Source organism: Daktulosphaira vitifoliae, unplaced genomic scaffold (assembly GCF_025091365.1).
Source record: "Daktulosphaira vitifoliae isolate Bord-2020 unplaced genomic scaffold, ASM2509136v1 Scaffold_2, whole genome shotgun sequence".
Lineage (NCBI taxonomy): Eukaryota > Metazoa > Arthropoda > Insecta > Hemiptera > Phylloxeridae > Daktulosphaira > Daktulosphaira vitifoliae.
In genome coordinates this window covers 33,497,787-33,524,032 of record NW_026099573.1, presented here as the reverse complement: position 1 = coordinate 33,524,032, position 26,246 = coordinate 33,497,787, and the positions used below count along the sequence as shown (strand labels likewise).

Genomic DNA, 26,246 nt, shown 5'->3' with positions numbered 1-26,246 from the left:
AATAGCTTCATTGATAAACATTACATACACTCTCCTCTAACTATAATGTGATAACAGGTAAATGAGGCGCCAACGAGAGGCGCTAAAATATGTTATCAAATATAAAATGAGGCGCTAAAATACGTTTTTATCAAATAGCTTCATTGATAAGCATTACATACACTCTCCTCTAACTATAATGTGATAACAGGTAAATGAGGCGCCAACGAGAGGCGCTAAAATGAGGCGCCAACGAGAGGCGCTAAAATGAGGCGCCAACGAGAGGCGCTAAATGAGGCGCTAAAATGAGTATATGGGGAGAGGCGGCCCCATATACACACATCATATATATTATATATTGGGATAGTTTGTTATTTATACATTAGTAATTTGTTCTAATTTCATTTATCATTTGCTCTTGTTTATTTGTTTTATTTTTTATAACTGAAAATATCATATTGTTATTATCATATATGCGTCGTTTTTTTTCTTTCTAACGATTATATTGTAAGTCTCAATTTACAAATTTTATATATTTTCGTTCCTTCCACAATGGTCATATTAGTTTTTAGTCAAACAATAGATTACAAAATCTCAAATTGTCAATACTAAAGTAAAATGTAGCCGGCATTGCACAAATTATATCAAACCGGTTCTAAAGAATAACATTCCCTACAAAGCGGAAATCACTACACGTAAAGAATAGAATATTAATCGCCTGACTGAGAAAAGTGGATTTGTAATATAGACAGATGGATCCAAAATATCAGGAAGGTAGATGCTGTTTTTTGAGGTATAAAGCCTTGAATAAATTTCAGCGTGTCAATTGGCACAACACCATAAGTTTTCCAAGCAGAGATGATACTGGTAGGAGCTCAGAACCTGCTGATAATTAATAAAACGAAGATAACTACCTTAAGTGATAGTCAAGTGGCTCTGAAAAGACTCTGTAACGACCAAGTGAATTCAAAGCTTGTCCTCGAATGCAGGAAACTTTAGAATCACTATCGAAGTTCAACAAAGTTACACTAGCCTAAGTACCAGAACAACGGTGTCGTTGGAAATAAAAAAAGTGACTTTTTAGTTAAGGAAGGAGCAGAGAACGCCTATGTCGGGCCGGAACCAGTGGTAGGACTCACTGAGCAATCGCTCAAAGAGCTACCCAAGAATTGGTGCAGACAACAACACAGGAAAATTGGTAGTACCTAGACAATATAAAACGTTTATCAAGACCCTAGGTCTACTTCTGTGTAATCTTAATAGCATGACTAGACATCAAATAAGCACTTTGACTGGTTAACTAACAGGACATGGTCACTTGTTTAAACATGTGTACGAAATGAGGGTATTGGAATCACTTTTGTGCTCAAGTGTTGAGTAGAAGAGGAAGACTCTTTTCACATAATGTGCGAATGTGAAGCCTTGTCCATACTAAGATCAAACTACTTGAGTTAACCTTTTCCTAAAAAAGAAAATATTAAAAACCTAAGACCCTAGAGATACTTAATTTCATCAGAAAGAGAAGACTCTTTGATCATCTACAGGAGGTGACTTGATAGTCCAATTTTATATAATGATAGGTATAATGTAATAACACTTAGGTGTGTAAACCGAATCAAGATAATTCGGTATTAGGTGCACAGTGGACCAGCAGGTCTGAGTGCATGGGCATTATGTCCACCTTACCTAAAACTAAAAAAATATATAACAAAAAAACAATAATCCTTGGAATATCATAAGCAAAATAAGTTAACTACTTATACACAAATTACTATTTAGAACACTCTGTGAGCAGATGTAATGTAAAATATATCTTTAGTACTCAATAAAAAAAAGTTCTTTTTATTTTATTATTGTTTTAATTTTCTGTTAATTTTGAATCGGAACCCAATCCTACCCAATCATTTTTTGCGCTGATTTAAATCTGCAATTAGATTTTTTCTATCACCTCTAATATTTGACAATTAGTAATAAATGAATATTTAATAATAAAATATTAATTAAAAAGAAAAAGTATTATTATTGCTTTTAGTTTTTAATATGTTAACAATAATCTATGCAAAATGTCAGTACAAGAATTATGTATAATCTTTGTGTTTGGTCCCATAAAGTTGATTATTACGTAATAGTTCAAGTACCAATTTTGAAATTGAATATCACCACATATCATTAAATGGAAAATTTTATGAGTATGAAAAATGGTTTATTTATTGATATGTGACCAGAAACTTATGTAATTACTACTAACAGTAAATTTATAAGAAAATATCAAAATTTACTTAAAATTAAAAATTTTTGTATTAATACCGAAATAAATAATTTTAATTGAAATCATAGTAATCGTTCCTTTAACTCTTTGTGTTTAAAAAGATGCCGCAATTGAAATATTCAGATCGTAATTAGTATTTTAAACTATAAAACTAAACAAACATATCCAGGTTAAAATGAAATTCCAATAAAATAATACTTAGAAATAAAGTGCATAATAAGTCATTACAACAAGCAATTTAACCTCATTCTGCAAATATGGAAGACTTGTGTTATATATTCAGCAATCTTAATTCGCTCTTGTCTGTTGAATAAAAGATCAATTTAAGTTGATTCAAAATTTCAAAGTTTTTCTCGACTTAAGAAAAATAAAAATTTTTAATTTTTCAAAATTTATGAAAAATCGGTGGCCTCATGGTTTTTCTTATAGGCTATTTGAAAATAAAAAAATCGCCTAATTGTACATTTTTTAAAAAGTAATATTGGTATATAATTTAAATTAAAAAAAAATTTGGATTAAGGATATTTAATTTTGATTAATTTGTTTTATAGATTAGGAGTTGTAGTCATTCAAACTTTCTTTTTACTTGAAAACATAAAACTTAAAAAAAAAAAACTTTCTAATACGTTTTTGTAGAACATTTTATTACATTTTTTTTTAATATTCAATTCTTTACACATAAATCGCTATTTCCCTTTGATGTCCATTTTCTACGCAAAAACCAGTCTAGAGGTGAAACTTTATTTATAACTAAACTATAACTTTATTTATTTTAAATAAAATTAATTATAAAAGCTTAAATTTTACATATGAATAAATTTTCTCGGAACATTTTCAAAAGTTGCCATTTTAAATCCTTGTGGCCAGGCCGAGGGTCTGATTTTTTAAAAAAAATATACAATATAAAAATCCCTAATGTACTTAAAAAATTTTATTTATTTATTAATTTTTTTAAAAGTTTCGGCAGTTTTTAATAAGAATATCAAATTGAAAAATATTTTAAGAACAGTTATGTTTGAAATTATTGTCGTCTGCTATATCATTAAAATAATAAAAATGAAATTCCCATTAAAGAAAATATAAGTTTTAGTTTTTTTTTCTTAAATTACAAAAAAATATTTTACTACATATTATTGATTTTTTTGTAGCAATCATTTTTTTTCCTTACGAAAATTTAATTAAAAATTAAATAATTTTTTCAATAGTTTCCAATAAATCGAGTATCTTAATTTTAATAGGTCATTTTGTATAACTAGGAGGGTAGTTTCAAAGCTATTATTAAACTATATGTATTGCTTAAAAAAAAAAAATAAACTATAATGGATAGATAGTAAGCTTAATAAGAGTAAATATTGTAATATAAAATTTACCTTTGTTAAATATCAAACACGATATTATCAGCAGAACAGATATAATTTGCCAATTCTACAATAAAATAAAATAATTATTTAGATTTTAATGAAGCACATAAGGTAATCTGTATTTCTCACCTTCATTTTTATACTAAGTGTTATATTCTGAATAACTAATGACAATTTCTTGGTTACAATAATCTATATATATATATATATACCATAATTCATTTTTTTTTTAATTTTTGAATTTAAAAAGAGCATTCATAATAAATATTAAACTATAACTATAAAAATGTATTATTTTTAGATATCTATACATACACAATTTGAAAACAATAACTAAATTTGCATTGGCAGAATATTTTCATAATATTTATAATGTTATAATTATATTTTATCACATTAAAATAAACTTTGTTTTAGGGTTGTAATAATAATAAAAATACTTCTAATAAACTTTTAATAAAAATAAAATGACTTAATACCCTCAAACAATATAATTTCATTGCCATGTGATTTTATCATAATTTATAATTTATATTTTACTTTTTATTTTTCTATACAATGCACATTCGTAATCAAAAACCAATTACTTAGTATCTGTATAAGATCAAAGGTAATATTCAATTGCGCAACCAGACAATAATTTCAAGAGGTTATTAGTTTGTATTTTGCTTACTATTGCTAGGGGTCTTCGTCAAATCCAAGAATCGGAATCTATCCGACGTGAGCCCAAATATTGTCCCTATATCCTTAAATGAATTTTAATTGCCTGAATGTTATCGAAAACTATATCTATAACGGCCACTCAAACACAACTGCTCTTTATTAGTTCAACGTTAGTAGTTCCGGGCTACAGACAAAGTATATACAAAGTGTATAATGTAAGTGATAAGAATATAGTAAAAAAATGTTCTTACACTATAAATTTTAGAAAAATTCACATAAGCGAAAAAAGTAAGCTTTCCACGATTAACAAATTTAAACATCGCTAATAATTTGGAGGGGGTTAACCCCCTAACTGTCATTGTTTGCGTCACTAATAATAATAGATAAATTACTAATTGAGTGATAATTTGATAATTGGTAAAAAAAAAAAATGATAAGTTGTAATGGATTATATTTCAATACATTTTATTGATGTTTCTAGTCAAAATTATGACAGTACTGTAATTTGTTAATATTTATTATTTTACTAATTTATTTAATTAAATTAATTCGAACAATAACAATAAATAACAAATTTTAAATTATTAAAGATATATTATTTAATTTTTTAACTTTATTATTTATTTCAAATATTATACTCAGTGATGTTTACGTAAATAGCTCTTCCATTATTTTAATATAAATAGTATATAAGTATTATTTTTTAAAGTATACGTTAATTTCAAAATATGATAACACAGTGGGGTCACTAAACAATGCAGGCGTGGCATATTTTGGATTAGTAAATATTTGATGTATTATACTAAAAGCAACATCAACTCCTATTTTCTTCATTATATTCTGATTACCAATTTCTTAGCTTCGATGCGAAGATGAGAAGGTATTAGTTTTACTATGATGTGTTTTTTNTTTTAGCTTCGATGCGAAGCGGAGAAGGTATTAATTTTACTATGATGTTTTTTTTTTTTTTTTTATGTCTGTTGCCACTTTTTCTCAGCTCTCATAGGACCGATTTCTTTCAAAAATACGTCAAAAGATCACAAATCGTATCTAGTTGAAGACATTACCCTTAAAAATTGAAAAAATTTCCCTCGTTCCCTATAAATGGAGGAAACCTCCAAAAAAATTACAAATTTAAATATCGCTAATTTTCGAAATTTTTTCAATTTTTTTTACTTAAAACTGCCATAACTTTTTCAAAAATGGCCATATCAATATAATTTTTTTTTATATAGATACCTTAGATATTTACCTATCATTTTATATATTTTTGTGAACATTTAACTCTTTACTAGCCCACAGGAAGGGTTTCAAAATGGTAGCTTTTTTACAAAAAATTAACTTTTTCAACTTAACTTTTGAAAATGTTCCGGAAAGACTGACACTTTTATATATACCTTAAATTAAAGCATTCTAGAAAATTCTAGATTGTAATTTTTACATTTTTAAATTTCCCTCGTTCCCCGCAAATAGGGGAAATATCCAAAAAAATTACAAATTTAAAAATTGGTAAATTTTGTCATTTTTTTCACTTTTTTTTCTTAAAACTTCTATCACTTTTTCAAAAATCAACAAATCAACATACATTTTTTTTTATACTAAAACTTTAGATATTTACCTTTTATTTGATATCATTTTTTTGAAAATCTAACACTTAACCTGCTTATTGGGGGAGATTTAAAATAGCAACTTTTTTACAAAAACTAACTTTTTCAACTTAATTTTTGAAAATGTTCCGGAAATACTGTGTCCTTTAAACATATATCAAATTAAATATTATTTTATGTACTACAAAATGAAAAAAAAAAAATTTTCCAGACACTTTATCTTCTGCATGTAAACGGCTGCCGTATTTAAAAAAACGCTATTTTTGTGTTAAAATTTTCGATTTTAAATTTTCAACTTAAAAGTTCTATAACTTTTCGAAAAATGTAATTATCAGCACAAATTTTTTTTTTCTAAATACATTATAAGTACATCTTTCATTTGACAAAGTAATTTTTAAATTTGAGTTAGATTAAATAGCTAATTTTATCAAGCAACGAAAGCAACGAAGTGTTGTCGAATCGGTAACACTTATGTTCTTCATTCTTACGGTACGAGGTTCAAATCCGTCTGTGTCTATTAATATTTTGCATTTTTTTTTGAGTTAGAATAAAATTTTCAATAATTTGTAATTATCCATCAGTTTCTTAGAATTAAACACTATCTACAGATTTGCATCGAAGCGTTTCTTATGATAGTGATTTTAATCACTGTCAGATTAAATCTATACTGGACCCAACTATCAACATCCCCACTATGCCTCGACCTCACTGTGCTGGGTTTTCTAATTGCTTGTCTATTTAATATAATATTTCGACTCCAATATAAATTTTATTTCATAGTGGTTATATCAACAAAAAATCTCAAACAAAATTGGTATCTTTATGTAAAGATCTTAATGATATGAATATTATTCACATAATATAAAAATATTATGATATAATGAATGTTTTTTCAATCACCTAAAGGATGGCTTAGGTTAAATATTATTGTACTATAGATTTTATACACAATAAATTATGTTAGTGTGCTATACGGCTATTTTCTGCACTATGTAATATAGGTCATTATTTTTGTAATAATTAGATTAATTGTAATTCCCTGAATTATTGTTATTAGACCAGAAAGAAAATATTTATAAACATTTTTGAAAATGATTGTATTATGAATTTTGTAAAAAAGAAAAAGAAAATATTTTAATATAAAAGACAAAATGGAATGAATTGAAAAGAGAGGAGAAGCCTTCGGGAGTACTGAAGATAATCTCTTTTCGCGTGGTACGTTTAGGACATTAAGTTTTCATCTCTATCAAGAGATTAACCGATATAACATTTTAAAGAAAGCAGAGTTAATAATTATTTGTGAAAATTTAAAATTAGATTCTACTGGGAAAGTAGATGAATTAAGATCTAGATTAACTAGATACTATAAGTGTATTTTTAAAATAGAGGATAGTGATAATAAATTAAGTCTAGAAGAAAAACATTTAATTCTAAAAGAATCTTCTAATAAAAAAATTGATCTTAAGAAAATAGGACGTGATTTAGGATTATAGTTTAGAACTATAGTTCAAATTCTGAATCCAGATAGGCTTTCATACACATTATTAAATAAATGTAATGTATTATGTGATAAATTATATGTTAGGACTAATCATATTGTAGAAAAGGTGGAAATTTGTTTATATACTAGTGAAAATTTATACATTAATAATTTATTTAATAACGGTCTTTATACTAACTTCCTTTTTGTAGAGGTAGCTAAAAATAAAAAAATTGTAACTTTTTCTGATGATAATGATTATGAAGAAATAAACTTATCACAAAATAGTTTAAATTCTTCGAATTACTTAGTAACTAACGAATATATTGAATTAAGTTCGAATTTTAATTCTAATACTGAATCAAAAAACAATTTTGTAAAAATAACTGGTAACAGAAACATAAACACTAATAACTGTAAAATAAATTTAATTGAAAATACGGAAGAGAGCGTAATGAATAAAAATATGACAAACACATTAAAAACTTTAATAATTAAACCTGAATGTTTTGACAGAAGTGATGATGTATGCCAATTTTTTAAACAATACGATAAGGCAGGAGAAGTAAATGGTTGGACTGATGATGACAAGGTAAAATTTTTATCCATTTTTCTTAAGGATGCGGCTAGCATTTTTCTTGAAAATTTAGAGGAAAAATCCGCCTCATGGAAATGGGCAGCTTTAAAACAAGAATTTATTGAGGAATTTTAACCAATAAGGTATGTGACGTTATTAAAAAATAAACTTGAAAATAGGCGACAAAATGACTTAGAGTCAGTAATGAGTTTTGTAACGGAAGTAGAAAATCTGAGTAGAAAGATAGATAAAAACATGTCTGAAGATCAAATCTGTACCTACATTTTAAGGGGTCTTAAAGAATCTATTTTACACGCTATTTCTTTACAGGATAATTCTGATTTTAAAAAATTAAAACATAATTTATAAAAATTCGAACTTCAGAATAAATAACAGAGGGCCATCTTTTAGTGATTATACTGACATTTTAAATCAACAGGTAACCCAATAATATAAATACACTAAAGCTCGAGATGAGGAGATTAAAAATTAATAGGGACAATTGTAGGAGGAGGGTGTGTCTTACAGACGTGAGATGAGAGAGTTGGGTGAACGGATATCATTTATATCCCTTGGCTGTCGTTACTAAGTTTGGTTATGGCTTTCTCAATCTATAAAGATACTTTGGAGAATGCCTAAGGATAATTAAAACTTTGCTAATGCTATTATTATGCTAGTACTCTGTCCAGCCAAGTTATGACCCTTTAATTAGGATAATAAGCAATAGACACAATAAAATACTATATCTTTTTTATAATCTATATAGTGTGTAACATAATATAATACAACATAAATATAAATAAATAAATAAATCAAATACTAATGTATTTTATGTATTGAAAAATTGTATCACCAAATGTATTCATGTCCTAAGGAAAAATGTTTGCTTATACTGACGGCATTACATGTGACAGAATATTGACTAATGACTTCCGTTAATTGAAACAATGGTTTTATGAAAGTCTATAAAAAGCTTAGAGAATTCTGATGAGAGTCATTTGATATATTTTGTTAGATTTTCTTAGCCTTGTGAATGCAGAAGAGGTTAATTAATTTTTGTAGAAGAAAAAGTATTATTTTTTTTTATTAATTATATCAAAGGACACCATTATTTGGTGACATATTTTTATGGAATACATGTATTAATTATTACATGTTTTCGTTAATATAGTAATCAAAAATTACTATATTATCCAAAAATACATTTCTTATGATATTATGATTCCATAAATACTCCATTATTATGAGCATATTTATAAATTCTTACATCACTACTTATGGCAGAAGAAAACGCTATCTTTTCATGATTACTGTGTATACATATGATGATAATGTGTATACATTACAAACTTGACATTAATACCATGATAAGAAANTGTGTATACATTACAAACTTGGCATTAATACCATGATAAGAAATTAGATAAGGCAATTATTACTTATCACTCTCATTCAAAAGTATATTGAAAAGATAGCGTTTTCTTCTGTCCTTTTCTCAATACGTATTTCAATGTTTAATACCGTAAAATAATACATGAAAATTCAAATTTTCACAAACTTCAAAACGCTACAGAATATTTACTACTGAATATTAATAAGATATTTTTTTACTAAAATTTTTCTTAAATTCTACTCTACAAAATACTTATCTTAGATTTTTTTTTACATTTTATTTAAAATTTAAAAATAATTAATATTTTTAATAAAATATAAAGAAATTAATTATTGAGATATAGCTATAGACCTAACGTATAACTATTATTTAAAAAAAAAATAAACTAAAAATATTAACTGGATCAAAAGTTATTTAAGTTGTCAGTGAGTGGTGGGCCACTCTGTATTTTAAAATTTCTAGATTACTTATCGCAGCCATATTAGTTGTGAGTTCATTGAATTTATATCCTTTTTTATGAACATATTTTAATATTTCTAGATTACCTTTTTTAATGGCACTTTTCGCAATATCTAATTCATTCCATTTACAGCCATTTTCATAAGCATATATTAAACATTCTAAATGACCATTATCTGCAGCTGATAATGTTGTGATGTTATTCCACGGACAATCATTTTCAAGTAAATATTTTAGGCTTTCTAAATATCCATTAGCAGCAGCAGTAGCTATTGTATTTTTATCCCATTTATATCCCTTATCAAAATCATTTTTTAACAATTTCAAGTTTTCATTGTCTGCACATTTTCTCGCTGTTTCTTCTTCTATTTGGCATGATTGTTTGTCTTTTGAACTTTTATATTGAATTGCTAAATGAAAATTATTAATAAATTTTTACAGCATTTAAATTCTATCTAGATAACTTAAAAAAATATTTAATTTAAAAAAAGACATTAGAATTATAATTTTTATTCTTTAGGTATAAAAAAATTAAAATTGAGACTTAATGTAAAACTGAAGTGATTTTTTTATCATTAGTTTTTGTCATGCTACCATATTTCGCATTATTATTAATATAATAATTGGATATATTGCTATTAAAAGAAAACTCTATAATATTATATATTTTGACTAATAAAAAAAAATTGAAGCCTTGTCAATAAAAAAAAAAAATACTCTTAATGTGATATTATTATAATATAATTATGGTTTATACTATTAGTGCATATTAAATGCATATAGTTGTATGCACAAACAGTAGTTATCACAAAAAGTTTAAATACATTTTCTTCCGAATAATAATCAATTGTATATTATTCTGATTTTATAGCCGAAATTAAAGACTTCAAACCACTCTAACGATTTATATATATCTTGAGGTAAACTATCCGATATATTAGAAAAATCTTTATTTAAAAATATATTTCTATTTAAATATTCTTCAAAAAAAAATAACCCCACGTATGTCTAAACATTAATGTGATACTTCTCTAAAGATTTCTCAGACTAACCGATTAGTAAAAACAAAATCTGGATCATATTTGCTACGAATTTCAAATTATGACTTATAAAAAGTCATTTGCTCTTTGCAAAAACAACGGTAGCACGGTATGGTCGCTGCATAGTATGGACGTGAAATATTTGGGTCATGTATAAATTAATCTGATAGCCGTTAAAATCACTATCTTAAAAAACGCTCCGATATATAGATAATGTTCAATTTTAAGAAATTGATGAAGTTTTTTGAAAGCAATATCAACTCCTATTTTTTTGATTATAACTAAATTAGTATTTTTTTGACTTAAAAGTATAAAACATGAATAAAATTTATAATATTCATTCGTACTCATATAATAACCATTGAATAAATGTTCTATAAATAAAATGTAAAATAATGACTAGAATAATGAATTTACATATACTGTAATAAAAACACAATACTATTATTTGCATGGAAAAATTATAAAATAGTTTTGTATTAGGTTATTGTATATATTAGCAATCGTATATATAAAAAAAATCCCAGCACAGTTGGGTCGCGGTACAGTAGGAGTATGACAGAGTTGTGTCCAATGTAGATTTAATTTTACTGTGATTAAAATCACTATCATAAGAAACGTTTCGATGCAAATCAAAAGAAAGTGTTTAATTCTATGAAATTGGTGGATAATTACAAAAGCAACACCTATTTCCTTAATTATATCCTGATTAGTAATTCTTAGATTCAAAAATATAATATATAATTTTTATAATTAATTGTTTTCAAATTGTTATTGATTTTGATATTTAATATGTTAAAAGTAATCTATTTTTTTTTGTGAAAGTTTTTAATAAAAAAAAATTGAATTTATTGCCATAAAATGTAGCTCAACTTGCAAGTTTGAAATTGACATCAATAAATAGTAAAAAATGGTATTGTTAAAATTAATATTGAGTCAGCATTTTTTATAATTACTATTTACGGTAAATTTATCAGAAAAACACGTTTTTTTTTTTGGCATTTTTATCATAATAGATTACTTAAATAGAAATCATAGTAATCATTTTTAATTTAGTGTATAAAATTTGATTATAATTGTAAAAATCCATTTTTAGATTTATGATTTATATAATAACATGGTAAAATTTGGAATATTATAGACTGGTAGTAACACACACAAATAGATTTAAAAAATTAATAAATTACAAAGTAAAATTATTTACTTTTGTAGTTGAATACTTTAGTTATTATCGAGTTGGATATAATGCCCATGAACTCAGACCTGTTGGTCCATTGTGCGCAGTTGAATACTTTAATCATATCAAATCTAATTTGACAATAAATAGAATGCTTTAAAATTATTAGAAATGAATGATTTTAATTGTTTGTATGGATAAAGCTGGTTAAGCTACTTTTAATTTAATTAAGGGATTAGTTTTCAATTTTTGAGGGTAATATCTTCAACTAAATACGCATTATAATCATTTGAAATATCGTTAAAAAAAGTTGGTCTTGTGAGAGTTGAGAAAATAAATGAGAGTCACAAAAAAAAAATCACATAGTAAAATAATATTTTCATAAATAAGAAATTTATTCTCATGAGGGCAGACTGCAGTAATGGGATCCTTGATACTTATTAAAGTTAATAAATCTAAATTAGATAAAAATAAAATTATTTGAAAATTTTTTCTAACACAAAAAAATATGCTTAAGATGAATTGCTACAGGCATATCGAACCTGGTACCCTAACAGTGAAAGACACAAGTGTTACCGACTCGGCAAGTGTTCGTCGCTTTCGTCAATCGATAAAATTGACAATTTAAGCTAATTCAAATTTTTAAGTTACTTTTTCAACATTAAAATAGCAAAAATATTTAAATAAGTTTAACTTCTTATGTCTTATGAACTTTATTCTATGTCTATTAAATTATATAATATTCATGAAAATCAGTGTATTCCCCTTGTAAGATATTTTAAAATAAAATACAAAACAGAATTTTAACACAAATATAGTATATTTTCGAATACGGTAGCCATTTTCATCAAGAAGAAAATCTATAATTCGAACTTTTTTTCATAGTAAAGTATATAATATAAGCTTTAATTTAAGATGAATTTAATTTAATTTAATAAAAGTGTTAATATTTTTGGAACATTTTCAAATACTACATTGAAAGAGCTTAACTTGTGTGCAAAAATTGTTTTGTCGAATTCCCCCTCTAGCAGGTTTAGAGTCAGATTTTCAAAAAAATTATATTTAATGAATGAAAAATATATAAGGTTTCAATATAAATAAAAAATAATTTATCTCGTTCATTTTTCAAAGAGTTATGGCAGTTTTAAGTTTTAAAATATTTTATGTTAAACAGTGATTTTTACATAAAAATTACATTTTTCATTAAATTCGACGCCATTTCCCTATAGAAAAAAGGTGTCAAGTCAAATTTTTTTTTTCATTTTATAGTACATGACATAAACTTTAATTTGTTATATGTTTAATGGATGCAGTATTTCCGGAACATTTTCAAAAGTTAGTTTTTGTAAAAAAGCTGCTACTTTAAATCCCCCCTGTGAGCATATTTTCAAAAGAATGATATCAAAATGAAAAAAAAATTCTAAGGTTTTAAAGGTTAAAGAGTAACTAAGATGTTAAAAATTTACACAAAGAAAGTTTCAAATTTGATATTTTGAATGAATAGTTGTGGTACTCCAAACTCTTTTTCATAACTTTAAAAAACGAACAAAGCTATAAAAAAGTAAATTCCTTTTTAAAAATATTTTTTTAAATGTTATAATGTTTTAAAGACAAAATAAGTATTTCCAAAAAAAAATTAGGAAGGATTGGTTCCCAACGACCTATTTCTAGGTGTGGGCAGGTAAAGGGTCAGAGTTTCAAAGAAAATATATCAAATTAAACGGAAATACATAAGGTTCATTGGAACAATACATTGTTTCAACACATAAAATCATTTTTAGTAGTATTAAGAATTATATCCATATAAATGTAGAAAAATGAAGAAAGATTTACCACCATAATGTATATTAAGTTGTTTATAAAGAATAATGGGAGATTATGCTGGACAAGCTATAAAAAATGTTTCTACTCCTCCATGAATTGGTATAGGCCCAAAATATTAGCGGAATTCTGAAAAACTTTCAAAAAAAAAATTATATTATTTAATCATTTAAAAAGTTGTATTAAATAATAATAATAATGTTACATAAATATAAAAAAATTGTATTATAAAACCGATAACAAAAATTAAAATGAAAAAACTTTAATTCACCTTGAGATAATAAATAAAAATAAAATTGTAAAATTATATTGGTAAATAACACATTTTTGCTATAAATTATTCAAGTAATACTTTGAGACAAATAATATTCATAATATATGAAACAATAAGTTATTTTAAGTAATGAAGTGTCGAATAAAGAAAAAAAATGTCGCTAAGTTTTACAACTACATTAGGGTCTTAAAACACGTTAATGTATTTATTAAGCTTTATTATTGATATATTTATTTTATAACCAAACCCGTAAAATATACTTTGAAAATGTATTTTTTTTATTCGTATTGAGTAATCAAATGACCCAAAAAGTATTTGTACACAAATATAGAATTCTTTTATAAGTATTTAGTACACTTTGAGATAATTTTTTTTTTCGTAGACATAGAGGATACTTTAAGATTCAAATGTTTTTATATACAAACAAAATCTTTATTTAAAAGAACACTTGAAATTGTAAATAATTTAGGCTAGTTTATTAATTTCTTATTTTCTTCTAGCACAAATTATAAAATTTATTTAGGTCACATAAAAAAGAATGAATGATTACACAAATCAGTCAGTTAAATTGAAATCTTGTTACATTTTTACCAGAATATATATATATATATATATATATATATATATAATGAAAACATTATTTGATAAGAAAATAAATAAATATGCTCATTGTTATGTGTATGTATTTGCGCATTATACATATCTTATATAATATAAAACATCATATTGATTAAGCTAAAATTTAATTAATTTAATAGCCTAAAGTGTGGTCCAAATTGATATTTAACATTAAACGTCAAATAGGATCATTTTTAAAATACTTAGAGGAGGCATGAGTTTTTCTTAGGCAATCTAGCTCATGGCACATAAGAGCACTGATATTTTCAGGGACGATCCGAAGGAAAAAATCAGAGCGAGAAATAATTTTGTTCAGGCAACATTTTACACAATAAAATTTTTATCAGTGCAAGCCTGAAGGCCATTTTAGCAGTACACGCCACTAGAACTTTATAATATTTGTCTAAATTTCTAATAGTTGTTGTTTTCCTATTTTTGGTGATCATGAGTTCTTCTGTTTTAAAATCGAGTTCCTTTGACATATTGATAATTAAAATCAGTTCAATAAAATTTGAGAATTTTTATGGACAAACATAAAAAACTTCACACTTACACAAGACTTATAAATTCTTAGGTTCACACCGAAGCTAAAAAAGTATGTCTCGTGTAAGGAACTTATATAAAGTCTATAAAAAAAAAGTATTTATCCAAACATTTTCAAAAAGTTATAGCAAAATAAAGTTAAAAATATAAAATCGAGTATTTTAATACAGAAATATCCCTTTTTTGAAAATGGCAGCTGTTTTTATCACATTAACAATTCTGAAGACATTTTTTTTCTTTTAAAATAAAAATATATTACATAAAGTTTAATATAATACTACAGTATTGTTAAATAATAGTTCGTATAGTATTATATTATACCTCATCACTATTTTTATGTATTTCAAAATATTTTATTATAAAAACAAAAAAAAGAAATTATAGAAATTTTCAATAATAAATCTATTAAATAATAAGTTCAATATTACTTTATATAATTTTTTATACAAGTAATAATGATTGTACATTATAAGCGTTTTTTATAAATTATATAATTCTTTTTGAAATTATATTGTTAGCATTATTGTATTTTTTAAAGAAAAACTAGTTAATTGACTTCTGTCAATGTTTAAAAAGTAAAGTCACTGCATTAAAAAACCCCGATTGCAACTATTTTAGGATTATATTTTTAGACGACATTAGATTTATTGAAATAAAATTTTATTTTAATAACACTTATTTAAAATAATTTGCATTGGGACAATTTTAAAAAATTCAGTTATTAATTAAGTTAATTATATTATATTAATTACATTAATAATATTATATTATTAGAGGGACAGTGTGGCCGAGTCGGTAATGTGGCAGTGCTTGACGCGCACTGCATCGGTTCGAAACTCGGAAGGGCTTAATTTGACGAAAAAAATATCAGTTAGGTAATTGGAGCGCTATCCCTTTCTCCAGCGACGGTTTAACCAACCGTTTTGGAGTATAAATGGTTAAGAAACCTCCTGCTTTGAGACAGGCCCCTATGGCCTTTAATAGGCTAGTAAAGCAGTAAAAAAAAAAAAGTCATTATTATTAATTATCAATCAAGTTGGTGTAACATGATCAAATTGATTGCTCCAATATCAGATTTGAATAATACTTTTGATATTTCATTGAATAGTTTAATTGAACTGTAATTTAACGTATAACATTTCTACATTATATTTTTATTATAAATAATATACCATTATTTTTTCATTGTTGAATATGTATCTTTTTGAAATAATACATTTTATTGAGATTTCGACACCAATATTTTTTTTAAGCTTCTCCTGGCTAACACTGGTATTAAATACACTACGTATACAATTTACACTACACGTCATATAGTAAATATAATTACTTACGAAAACAATTCAAAATTTAAATAATATGATTTAATTACACAAAATCTATGACTTATTTTACTTGTAAATGATTTTAAACATTCTATATTTTATTAGAAATATAATTTGTCCTTATTAATTTTTTATGTTTGTTGCACAAGTATTTTCTTTTGAGACTATTTTATTGAGAGGTCGATACCAATATTTCTTAAATCTTCCTCTGGCCTGGCCAAAACTAGATTCAAAAATATTTATATTTAAGTAAAAATTTTATCTAGGTGGTTTTGTAGTAGATCAATGTGTAACCCTTTTTAACACGTTTATATTAGTTTCACTTGTACGTTGTGGGTTTGTTTGTAAATCTCCACCCGCCACGTGTTATTATACTCCCGTACCCCGTCGTCTATGGCCTTGAGACTAGACTGTCTTAACGCATTCACCCCACCCCTCTCACCTCTCGCCAAAAACAATATTTCCCTGTATATTAGCTTCGATGCGAAGCTGAGAAGGTATTAATTTTACCATGATGTGTTTATTTTTTTTTTGTGTTTGTCACTACTTTTTCTCAGCTCTCACTGGACNTTTTTTTTTTGTGTCTGTCACTACTTTTTCTCAGCTCTCACTGGACCGATTTCTTTTAACAATACGTCAAAAGATCACAAATTGTATCTAGTTGAAGACATTACCCTTAAAAATTTAAAAATTTTCCCTCGTTCCCCGCAAATGGGGGAAATATCCAAAAAAATTACAAATTTAAAAATCGATAAATTTTCGAAATTTTTTCACTTTTTTTTCTTAAAACTTCCATAACTTTTTCAAAAATCAACTAATCAACACAATTTTTTTTTATACTAAAACCTTAGATATTTTCCTTTCATTTGATATCATTTTTTTGAAAATTTAACACTTAACCTGCTCATGGGGGGGATTTAAAATTGAAATTTTTTTACAAAAACTAACTTTTTCAACTTAATTTTTGAAAATGTTCCGGAAATACTGCGTCCTTTAAACATATATCAAATTAAAGCTTATTTTATGTACTATAAAATGAAAAAAAAAATTTGTCCCGATACTTTATCTTCTATGTGCAAATGGCTGTCAAAATTAAAAAAATATGCTATTTTTTATTAAAATTCTGGGTTTTGTATTTTATTTTATTTTAAAATATCTTATTAGGGTAATATACTAACTTTCATGAATATTATATAATTTAATTGACATAGAATAAAGTTCATAAGACATATGAAATTAAACTTATTAAATTTTTTTTACTTTTTTAAAGTCGAAAAAGTAATTTTTAAATTTGAGTTAGCTTAAATAGCCAATTTTATCACACAAAAAATAAACGAACAGTTGCGGAATAGGTAACACATTGAACTATCACTCCTAGGGTACGAGGTTCAAATCCGTCTGTGGCAATTAATATTTTGCATTTTTTTTTGAGATTCAATAACTTCAATAAATATAAAGGATCCTATCACTATAGTCTCCCCTCGTGAGAAGGAATTGATATTCATGTTAATATTATTTTACTATGTGGTTCTTTTTGTGGCTACGATTTATTTTGCCAACCCTCACTAGACCTACTTTTTTCAACGTTACGTCAAATGATTCATTTAAGTTTATGATATTTAAGTTAATGATTAGTTTAAGTTATTACTCTTAAAAATCAAAAAAATATTCCTTATTCAAATAAAAAGTAGCTTAACCAGCTTTTTCCATACAAACAATTAAAATCATTAATTTTTAATATTCTTAAAGTATTTATTGTCGAATTAGATTTGATATGATAAAAGTATTCAAAAGATACAAAAGTAAATAATTTTACTTTGTAATTTATTAATTTTTTAACTCTATTTGTGTGTGCTACTACCAGTCTATAATATTCCGAATTTGTTTGTAACATTTTCTATATAAATTTAAAAAAAAAATGATTTTTAGTTTCACCTGAATTTAACGATAGATTTTTACAATTATAATTAAATTTTATAATACGCTCAATTGAGTAAATCATTTTAACAACTTTTTTATTGTGGATTTTTTTGGTCATATAATCATTAAAATTAATTAAATTCTGAATATTTCCATTGTACAATCTTTTTAAACGCCAAAAGTTAATTAGAAATGATTCCTATGATTTTTATTTAAGTGATCTATTACGATAAAAATGCAAAAAAATCGAAATTTTCTGAAAAATGTACTGTAAATAGTAATTATAAAATTTCCTGATTGCATATTAATCTTAACAATTTCATTTTTTTCTATTTAATAATGTCAATTTCAAACTTGCAAGTTGTACTATAAGTTATGGTAACAAATTCATTTTTTTTTCATTAAAACTTTCACTTTAAAAGACAATAAAAAGTAGGTTCAAAATGATTACCTTTAACATATTAAAAATCAAAATCAGTATTAATTTAATATAATTTTTTTTGTTCTTAATTATTATTTTTTATATGTAAATACATATTTTTAATAATAAGTAATAATATTAAAACTTAGAAGTAATAGAAAAAGTTGAATTGCACATTTGAAAACATCGCGAAAAGTTTATTTAGATAAGTATATTTTTTTTTCTGATGAAAGTTCCTTTTATTTAGTGTATTTATTCATCTGTTTTTATTTATGTGGGGGTATGCTAGACCCCCTCGCGACTGTTTAAGGGATAATAATTATATCACACTGTTATTATCTATACATATAAATAAGAGTATACTATATTTCAATAGCATTATTTTTTAACAATGAATATTATAATTATGATAATATTTAATTGTATAAATAATTATTTTTATCATTGTACTGGATTTTAAGGGCTTATCAATGAAGGATCAGGCTAAAATAATTATAATTTTTCGAAAAAAAGTTAATAATAAATGTATATATCAAACGCCCTGGCCGAAGTGTTCGCTAGCGAAAAGTCCTAGACTCGTGTTTTACAATCAAGTTTTTCTTATTGGTATAAATATTATTAAAAAAATTGATTCATAGATAATAATTATATATTACTATAATTTTATATTACTAAATAAAATTTACTTTTTATTAATTTTGCTTATTACTAGTTCTAGTAATCAAGTAATTCTTTTTCCATATGATAGGTAAATATTTAGATTAGCCTACTAACTATTATAGATTTTATCCAAATTTTTCATGCAAATTTACATCCCAGGGGGATTTATTTTCATGTGCATATTTTAAAATATCTAAATCACCTCTCAAGACAGCCGCGGTAGTTGTGCACTCATCCCATTTACAGCCATTTTCAAAAAGATATTTCAAGTATTCTAATTTACCACTGGAAGTATCTGTGTAATTCTGTTTAGATTTAAAAATGCACTCATCAGAAATTCCTTCTCTGGAACATCAGTTACACGGAGATGGCGTTGATAAGATACCTGAGAAACTTGAGTCTATACGCGCTATAAAAATCCCATACAATGTAAAGAACTTAAGAAAACTTGTAGCGGAATGTTTAGACCCCCTTAGGATACTACTCTAAAAGGGAGAAAAGTGGTCGTGATGAAGATGTAAGCCGGTCGTATTTTTTGGTATGTGAACAGTTGTCATCTGACTATCGGATAAACATAAACGGTTGATGTGCTGATGTTTCTTTGGTTTTTTGTTAATTTTTACGCCGACGACAAAATATATAACACGATCTGCAATCGATGTTTAACATTGGAGGGGGGGACGAAGGACAAGAGTGACAAAATAATAATATGTTTCTCTCTACCATCATACAAAAATTAAATTTAACTTCTCCATTATGGATAAGCACAATTGCGTTAAAAATAAAAAACAATTTTTTTAATAGGCAAAATTTTATATATTAAAAGAAAAAATTGGTTTTGCATACTTCATTTGAGCAACCTTATTTTTGTTTACAAATTCAAAATTTCATAAATTTTAAAATGCTACGGATAATTTACTATTTATAAGATATTTTTTTATCCAATTTTTTGTAAAAATCTACTTAACAAAATGGCTATCTCAATTTTTTTTTATATTTATCTTAATTTTTTATTTTTTAAAATAATGTGAAAAAATATGGAATGTTTTGTTATCTGTATAGTTTTAATAAGACTATATATATGTCACTATACATCATTAAAACAGAAATTATTTTAAAAATTTGATATACAATATAAATTGGTTTAAAAGTTATTTAAATTATCATATCGTCAAAACTCATCCTCTATATCTAGAGATGAATCCATAAACAGTCTATTATTGATACAATACTTATAAATGTTTAAATTACTTCTTTTGATAGCCTCAATTGTGCTTTTGTCCCTTGGACAATTATTTTCATATACATATCTTAAAACACTTAAATTACCACTTTTGACGGCCGCAGTAGTTGTACTTGCATCCCACGGACATTCATTTTTATTTGCATAGTGTAACATTTCTAAATCACCATATTTGGCAGCCTCAGTAGTTGTGCTTTCATCCCATGGACATCCATTTTGATGAGCATATTTTAAGCATTCTAAATTACCGCTAGAAGCAGCTGCTTTTGTCGTGCTTTCATCCCACGGACATTTGTTTTCATGTGCATATTGTAACATTTTTAAATCACCTCTTTTGGCAGCTGCAGTAGTTGTATGTTTATCCCAGGGGCATTTATTTTCATGTGCATATTGTAACATATTTAAATAACCCCTCCAGGCAGCCGCGGTAGTTGTGCGCTCATCCCATTTACAGCCATTTTCAAAAACATATTTCAAGCATTCTAAATTATCGCTGGAAGCAGCTGCTTCTGCTGTACGTTCATTCCACGGACATTTCTTTATATGTGCATATTTTAAAATATCTAAATAACCCCTCCAGGCAGCCGCGGTAGTTGTGCGCTCATCCCATTTACAGCCATTTTCAAAAACATATTTCAAGCATTCTAATTTACCGCTGAAAGCAGCTGCTTCTGTTGTATGTTCATCCCACGGACATTTCTTTTCATGTGCATATTGTAACATCTTTAAATCACCTCTTTTGGCAGCCGCAGTAGTTGTGCTTTCATCCCACGGACATTCATTTTCATATAAATATTTTAAATTTTCTAGATTACCAATTAAGGCAGCATTATAAGTTGTGCTCTCATTGCACGGGTATCCATTTTTAAGAACATATTTTAAAATTTCTAGATTACCTGTGGCAGCCATATTAGTTGTTAGTTCATTGAATTTATATCCTTTTTTATGAACATATTTTAATATTTCTAGATTACCTTTTTTAATGGCACTTTTCGCAATATCTAATTCATTCCATTTACAGCCATTTTCATAAGCATATATTAAACATTCTAAATGACCATTATCTGCAGCTGATAATGTTGTGATGTTATCCCACGGGCAATCATTTTCAAGTAAATATTTTAGGCTTTCTAAATATCCATTAGCAGCAGCAGTAGCTATTGTATTTTTATCCCATTTATATCCCTTATCAAAATCATTTTTTAACAATTTCAAGTTTTCATTGTCTGCACATTTTCTCGCTGTTTCTTCTTCTATTTGGCATGATTGTTCGTCTTTTGAACTTTTAGGTTGAATTGCTAAATGAAAATGATTAATAAATTTTTGCTGCATTTAAATTCTATCTAGATAACTTAAAAAAATGTTTAATTAGAGATAAGACATTAGGATTATAATTTTTATTCTTTAGATTATAAAAAAATTAAAATTGAGATTTAATGTAAAACTCAAGTGATTTTTTTATCATTAGTTTTTGTCATGCTACCATTTTTCGCATTATTATAAATACAATAATTGGATATATTGCTATTAAAAGAAAACTTAATAATATTATATATTTTGACTAATAAAAAAAAATTGAAGCCTTGTCAATAAAAATAAAAAAATACTCAAAATATGATATTATTATAATATAATTATTATTTATACTATTAGTGCATATTAAATGCATATATTTGATCACAATATGTTTTAATACATTTTCTTCCGAATAATTATGAATTTTATAGCCGAAATTAAAGACTTCAAACTACTCCAACAATTTATTTATACATTCATGTAAACTAAGTTTAAAAACAAAATAAGTATTTTCGAAAAAAAATTTAGGGAGGATTGGTAACCTAACTACTTATTAATTTCGATGCGAAGCTAAGAAGGTATTAATTTTATTATGATGCGTTTTTTTTTTTGTGTCTGTTACCACTTTTTCTCAGCTCTCACCGAACCGATTTCTTTCAACGATTTGTCAAAAGATCATAAATCGTATATCTTGTTGAAGACATTACACTAAAAATTGATAAAATTTCCCTCGTTCTCCGTAAATGGGGGAAATCTTCAAGAATATTACAAAATCGCTGATTTTCGAAATTTATAAAAATTTTTTTTACTTAAAACTGTCATAACTTTTTCAAAAATGAACAAATCAATATAATTTTTTTTATAGATGCATAATATCTTTACCTACTATTTGATGTATTCTTTTTATAAATTCAACCATATACCTGCCCACAGAAGAGGATTCAAAACTTTTTCAACATAACTTTTGAAAGTGTTCCGGAAATACTGACACTTTTATATATATATTAAATTAAAGCTAATGTAATATACTTTAATATTAAAAAAAAAAAATTTTGGACTTAATTTGTCTTCATGGTGAAAATAGCTACTGTATTCAAAAATATGCTATTTTTGTGTTAAAATTCTTGGTTTTGTATTTTATTTTATTATAAGGGGATTACACTGATTTTCATAAATATTATATCAATCTAATTGACATAGTATAAAAAATTATACATATTTAAATTTTTTCGTTTTTTTGAAGTCGAGGAAAATAACTTTAAAATTTGAACTAGCTAAATTTCCATATTAAGTGACGAATTCGACGTACGGTTTCTGAGACGGTAACACTTGAGTCTTTCATGCCTGTAGTAATACATTTTTTCTTAATTCTTTTTGAGTTAGAAAAAAATGTTTAACTCATTTGATTTTTATCTCATTTAAATTCAATAACTTCAATAAATATCAAGGATCCCATTACTGTAGTCTCCTCTCGTGAGAAGAAATTCATATTAATATTATTTTACTATGTGGTTTTTTTTTGTAGCTATCATTTATTTTCTCAGCTCTCACTTGACCTACTTTTTTGACAAATTTTTTTTTTAATTAAACACTATCTACAGATTTGCATCGAAGCGTTTTTTATGATAGTAATTTTAATCACAGTCAGATATCTGACAGTGATACTGGATCCAACTATGCTACGACCCCATTGTGCCGCCACCCCACTGTGATGGGTTTATTTTTAATTGTCAATGCAGATTACACTAAATTTAATGTACCAAATGATCGGGAAATATCTTACATATTTATAAAAAAAAACCCAGCACAGTGGGGTCGCGGCATAGTGGAGACGTTGCATAGTTGGGTCCAGTATAGATTTAATCTGAAAGTGATTAAAATCACTATCATAAGAAACGATGCGATGCAAATCAGTATATAGTGTTTAATTCTAAGAAATTGGTGGATAATTACAAAAGCTGCATGATCTGCTAGTTCCTTATTAATACCCTGATTAAGATAAAGTATGTCGAATGAAAAAGGGATTATTAAAAAATATTATTTCTCATAAAAAAATCGTGTTTATTCATACACTTTTCAATAAGTTATAGCATTATAAAGTTAAAAATGTAACCAACCCAACCCAACATCAACTCCTATTTCCTTAATTATATCCAGATTAGTAATTATTTTAATTATATATTATATAATTTTTATAATTAATTATTTTCAAATTATTATTGATTTTTAATATGTTAAAAGTAATCATTTTGAACCTACTTCTTTTTGTTCTTTAAAGTGAAAGTTTTAATAAAAAAAAAATGAATTTATTACCATAACTTTTAACTCAACTTGCAAGTTTGAAATAAATATTATTAAATAGAAAAAAATGAAATTGGTAGATTATTTCAAAAACAACAATAACACTTATTCCCTTAATTTTACCCCGATTTATAACTATAATATATGAATACATAATAATTACAGTAATTAAATTGAGTATGAAAGTGGTATTCAATAATATAATATTGTAATTTTTACGGAGATATTATAAAAATAAAAAGGAGTTGTATATTCATATACTTTTAATGCGTATACAAATTTAAAGGAATTTATGCAATACTTTTTAATAAAAAAATTTTGTTACTTATGAATAAATACACTAAACAAAAGGAACTTTCATCAGAAAAAAAATATACTTTTCTAAATAAACTTTTCGTGATGTTTTCAAATGTGCAATTAAACTTTTTCTATTACTTCTAAGTTTTAATATTATTACTTATTATTAAAAAATAAGTATTTACATATAAAAAAAAATAATTAAGAACAAAAAAAATTGTATTAAATTAATACTGATTTTGATTTTTAATATGTTAAAGGTAATCATTTTGAACCTATTTTTTATTGTCTTTTAAAGTGAAAGTTTTAATGAAAAATACCTTCTCAGCTTCGCATCGAAGCTAAAAAATGAATTTGTTACCATAACTTATAGTTCAACTTGCAAGTTTGAAATTGACATTATTAAATTGAAAAAAATGAAATTTTTAAGATTAATATGCAATCTGGAAATTTTATAATTACTAATTACAGTACATTTGTCAGAAAAATTCGATTTTTTTACATTTTTATCGTAATAGATAACTGAAATAGAAAGAATAGTAATCATATCCTAATAACTTTTGGTGTTTAAAAAAATTCTGCAATTGAAATATTCAGAACTTAATTAATTTTAATAATTTACTTTAATTAAATGAACCAATCAAACCAAAGTAGTTAAAAAGATTTACTCAATTGAGCATATTATCAAAAATATAATTATAATTGTAAAACTCCATCGTTAACTTCAGGTGAAACTAAAAATCATTTTTTTTTTAAATTTATGATTTATATAGCAACATATTACTAAAAAATTTGGCATATTATAGACTGGTAGTAGCACACAGAAATAGAGTTAAAAAATTAATAAATTATAAAGTAAAATTATTTACTTTTGTAGTTGAATACTTTTATCATATCAAATTTAATTCGACAATAAATAATTTAAGAATATTAAAAATTAATGATTTTAATTGTTTGTATGGACAAATCTAGTTAAGCTACTTTTTATTTGAATAAGGAATATTTTTTTGATTTTTAAGAGTAATAACTTAAACTAATCATTAACTTAAATATCATAAACTTAAATGAATCATTTGACGTATCGTTGAAAAAAGTAGGTCTAGTGAGGGTTGGCAAAATAAATCGTAGCCAGAAAAAGAACCACATAGTAAAATAATATTAACATGAATATCAATTTCTTCTCACGAGGGGAGACTATAGTGATAAGATCCTTTATATTTATTGAAATTATTGAATCTAAATGAGATAAATATCAAATGATTTGAAAATTCTATTCTAACTCAAAAAAAAAATGCAAAATTTTAGAAGCCACAAACGGATTTGAACCTCGTACCCTAGGCGTTAAAGATCAAGGTGTTACCCATTCGGCAACTATTCGTTGATTTTTGTTGCATGATAAAATTGGCTATTTAAGCTAACTCAAATTTAAAAATTACTTTTTCGACTTTAAAAAAGTAAAAAATGTTAATAAGTATAATATCATATGTCTTATGAACTTTATTCTATGTCAATGAAATTATAT

The 26,246-nt window shown here is 25.3% G+C and overlaps 2 protein-coding genes across 11 annotated transcripts in view; both read right to left on the bottom strand.

The window, feature by feature from the left end:
- The window catches only part of LOC126897431 (uncharacterized), an 86,604-nt gene that overhangs the window by 28,466 nt on the left and 31,892 nt on the right, over nucleotides 1-26,246 (bottom strand). For 4 of the 10 annotated variants that reach the window (XM_050670999.1, XM_050671005.1, XM_050671007.1 and 1 more), the window contains exon 3: nucleotides 21,619-22,128. In XM_050670999.1, the coding sequence (XP_050526956.1) occupies nucleotides 21,619-22,128 (510 nt within the window). Of the gene's footprint in view, nucleotides 1-3,618; nucleotides 3,674-3,738; nucleotides 3,802-10,840; nucleotides 11,176-21,618; nucleotides 22,182-26,246 lie in introns of those variants that run through there. The other 6 variants (XM_050671002.1, XM_050671009.1, XM_050671004.1 and 3 more) reach the window with 5 other exon arrangements.
- On the bottom strand, nucleotides 9,705-13,963 carry LOC126897447 (uncharacterized). The gene is made up of 3 exons (XM_050671034.1): nucleotides 13,839-13,963; nucleotides 12,033-12,136; nucleotides 9,705-10,198 (listed from the first exon to the last, which is right to left on the bottom strand). The coding sequence occupies exons 2-3, from the start codon at nucleotides 12,127-12,129 to the stop codon at nucleotides 9,744-9,746; spliced, it is 552 nt and encodes a 183-aa protein (XP_050526991.1). The 5' UTR covers nucleotides 12,130-12,136; nucleotides 13,839-13,963; the 3' UTR covers nucleotides 9,705-9,743.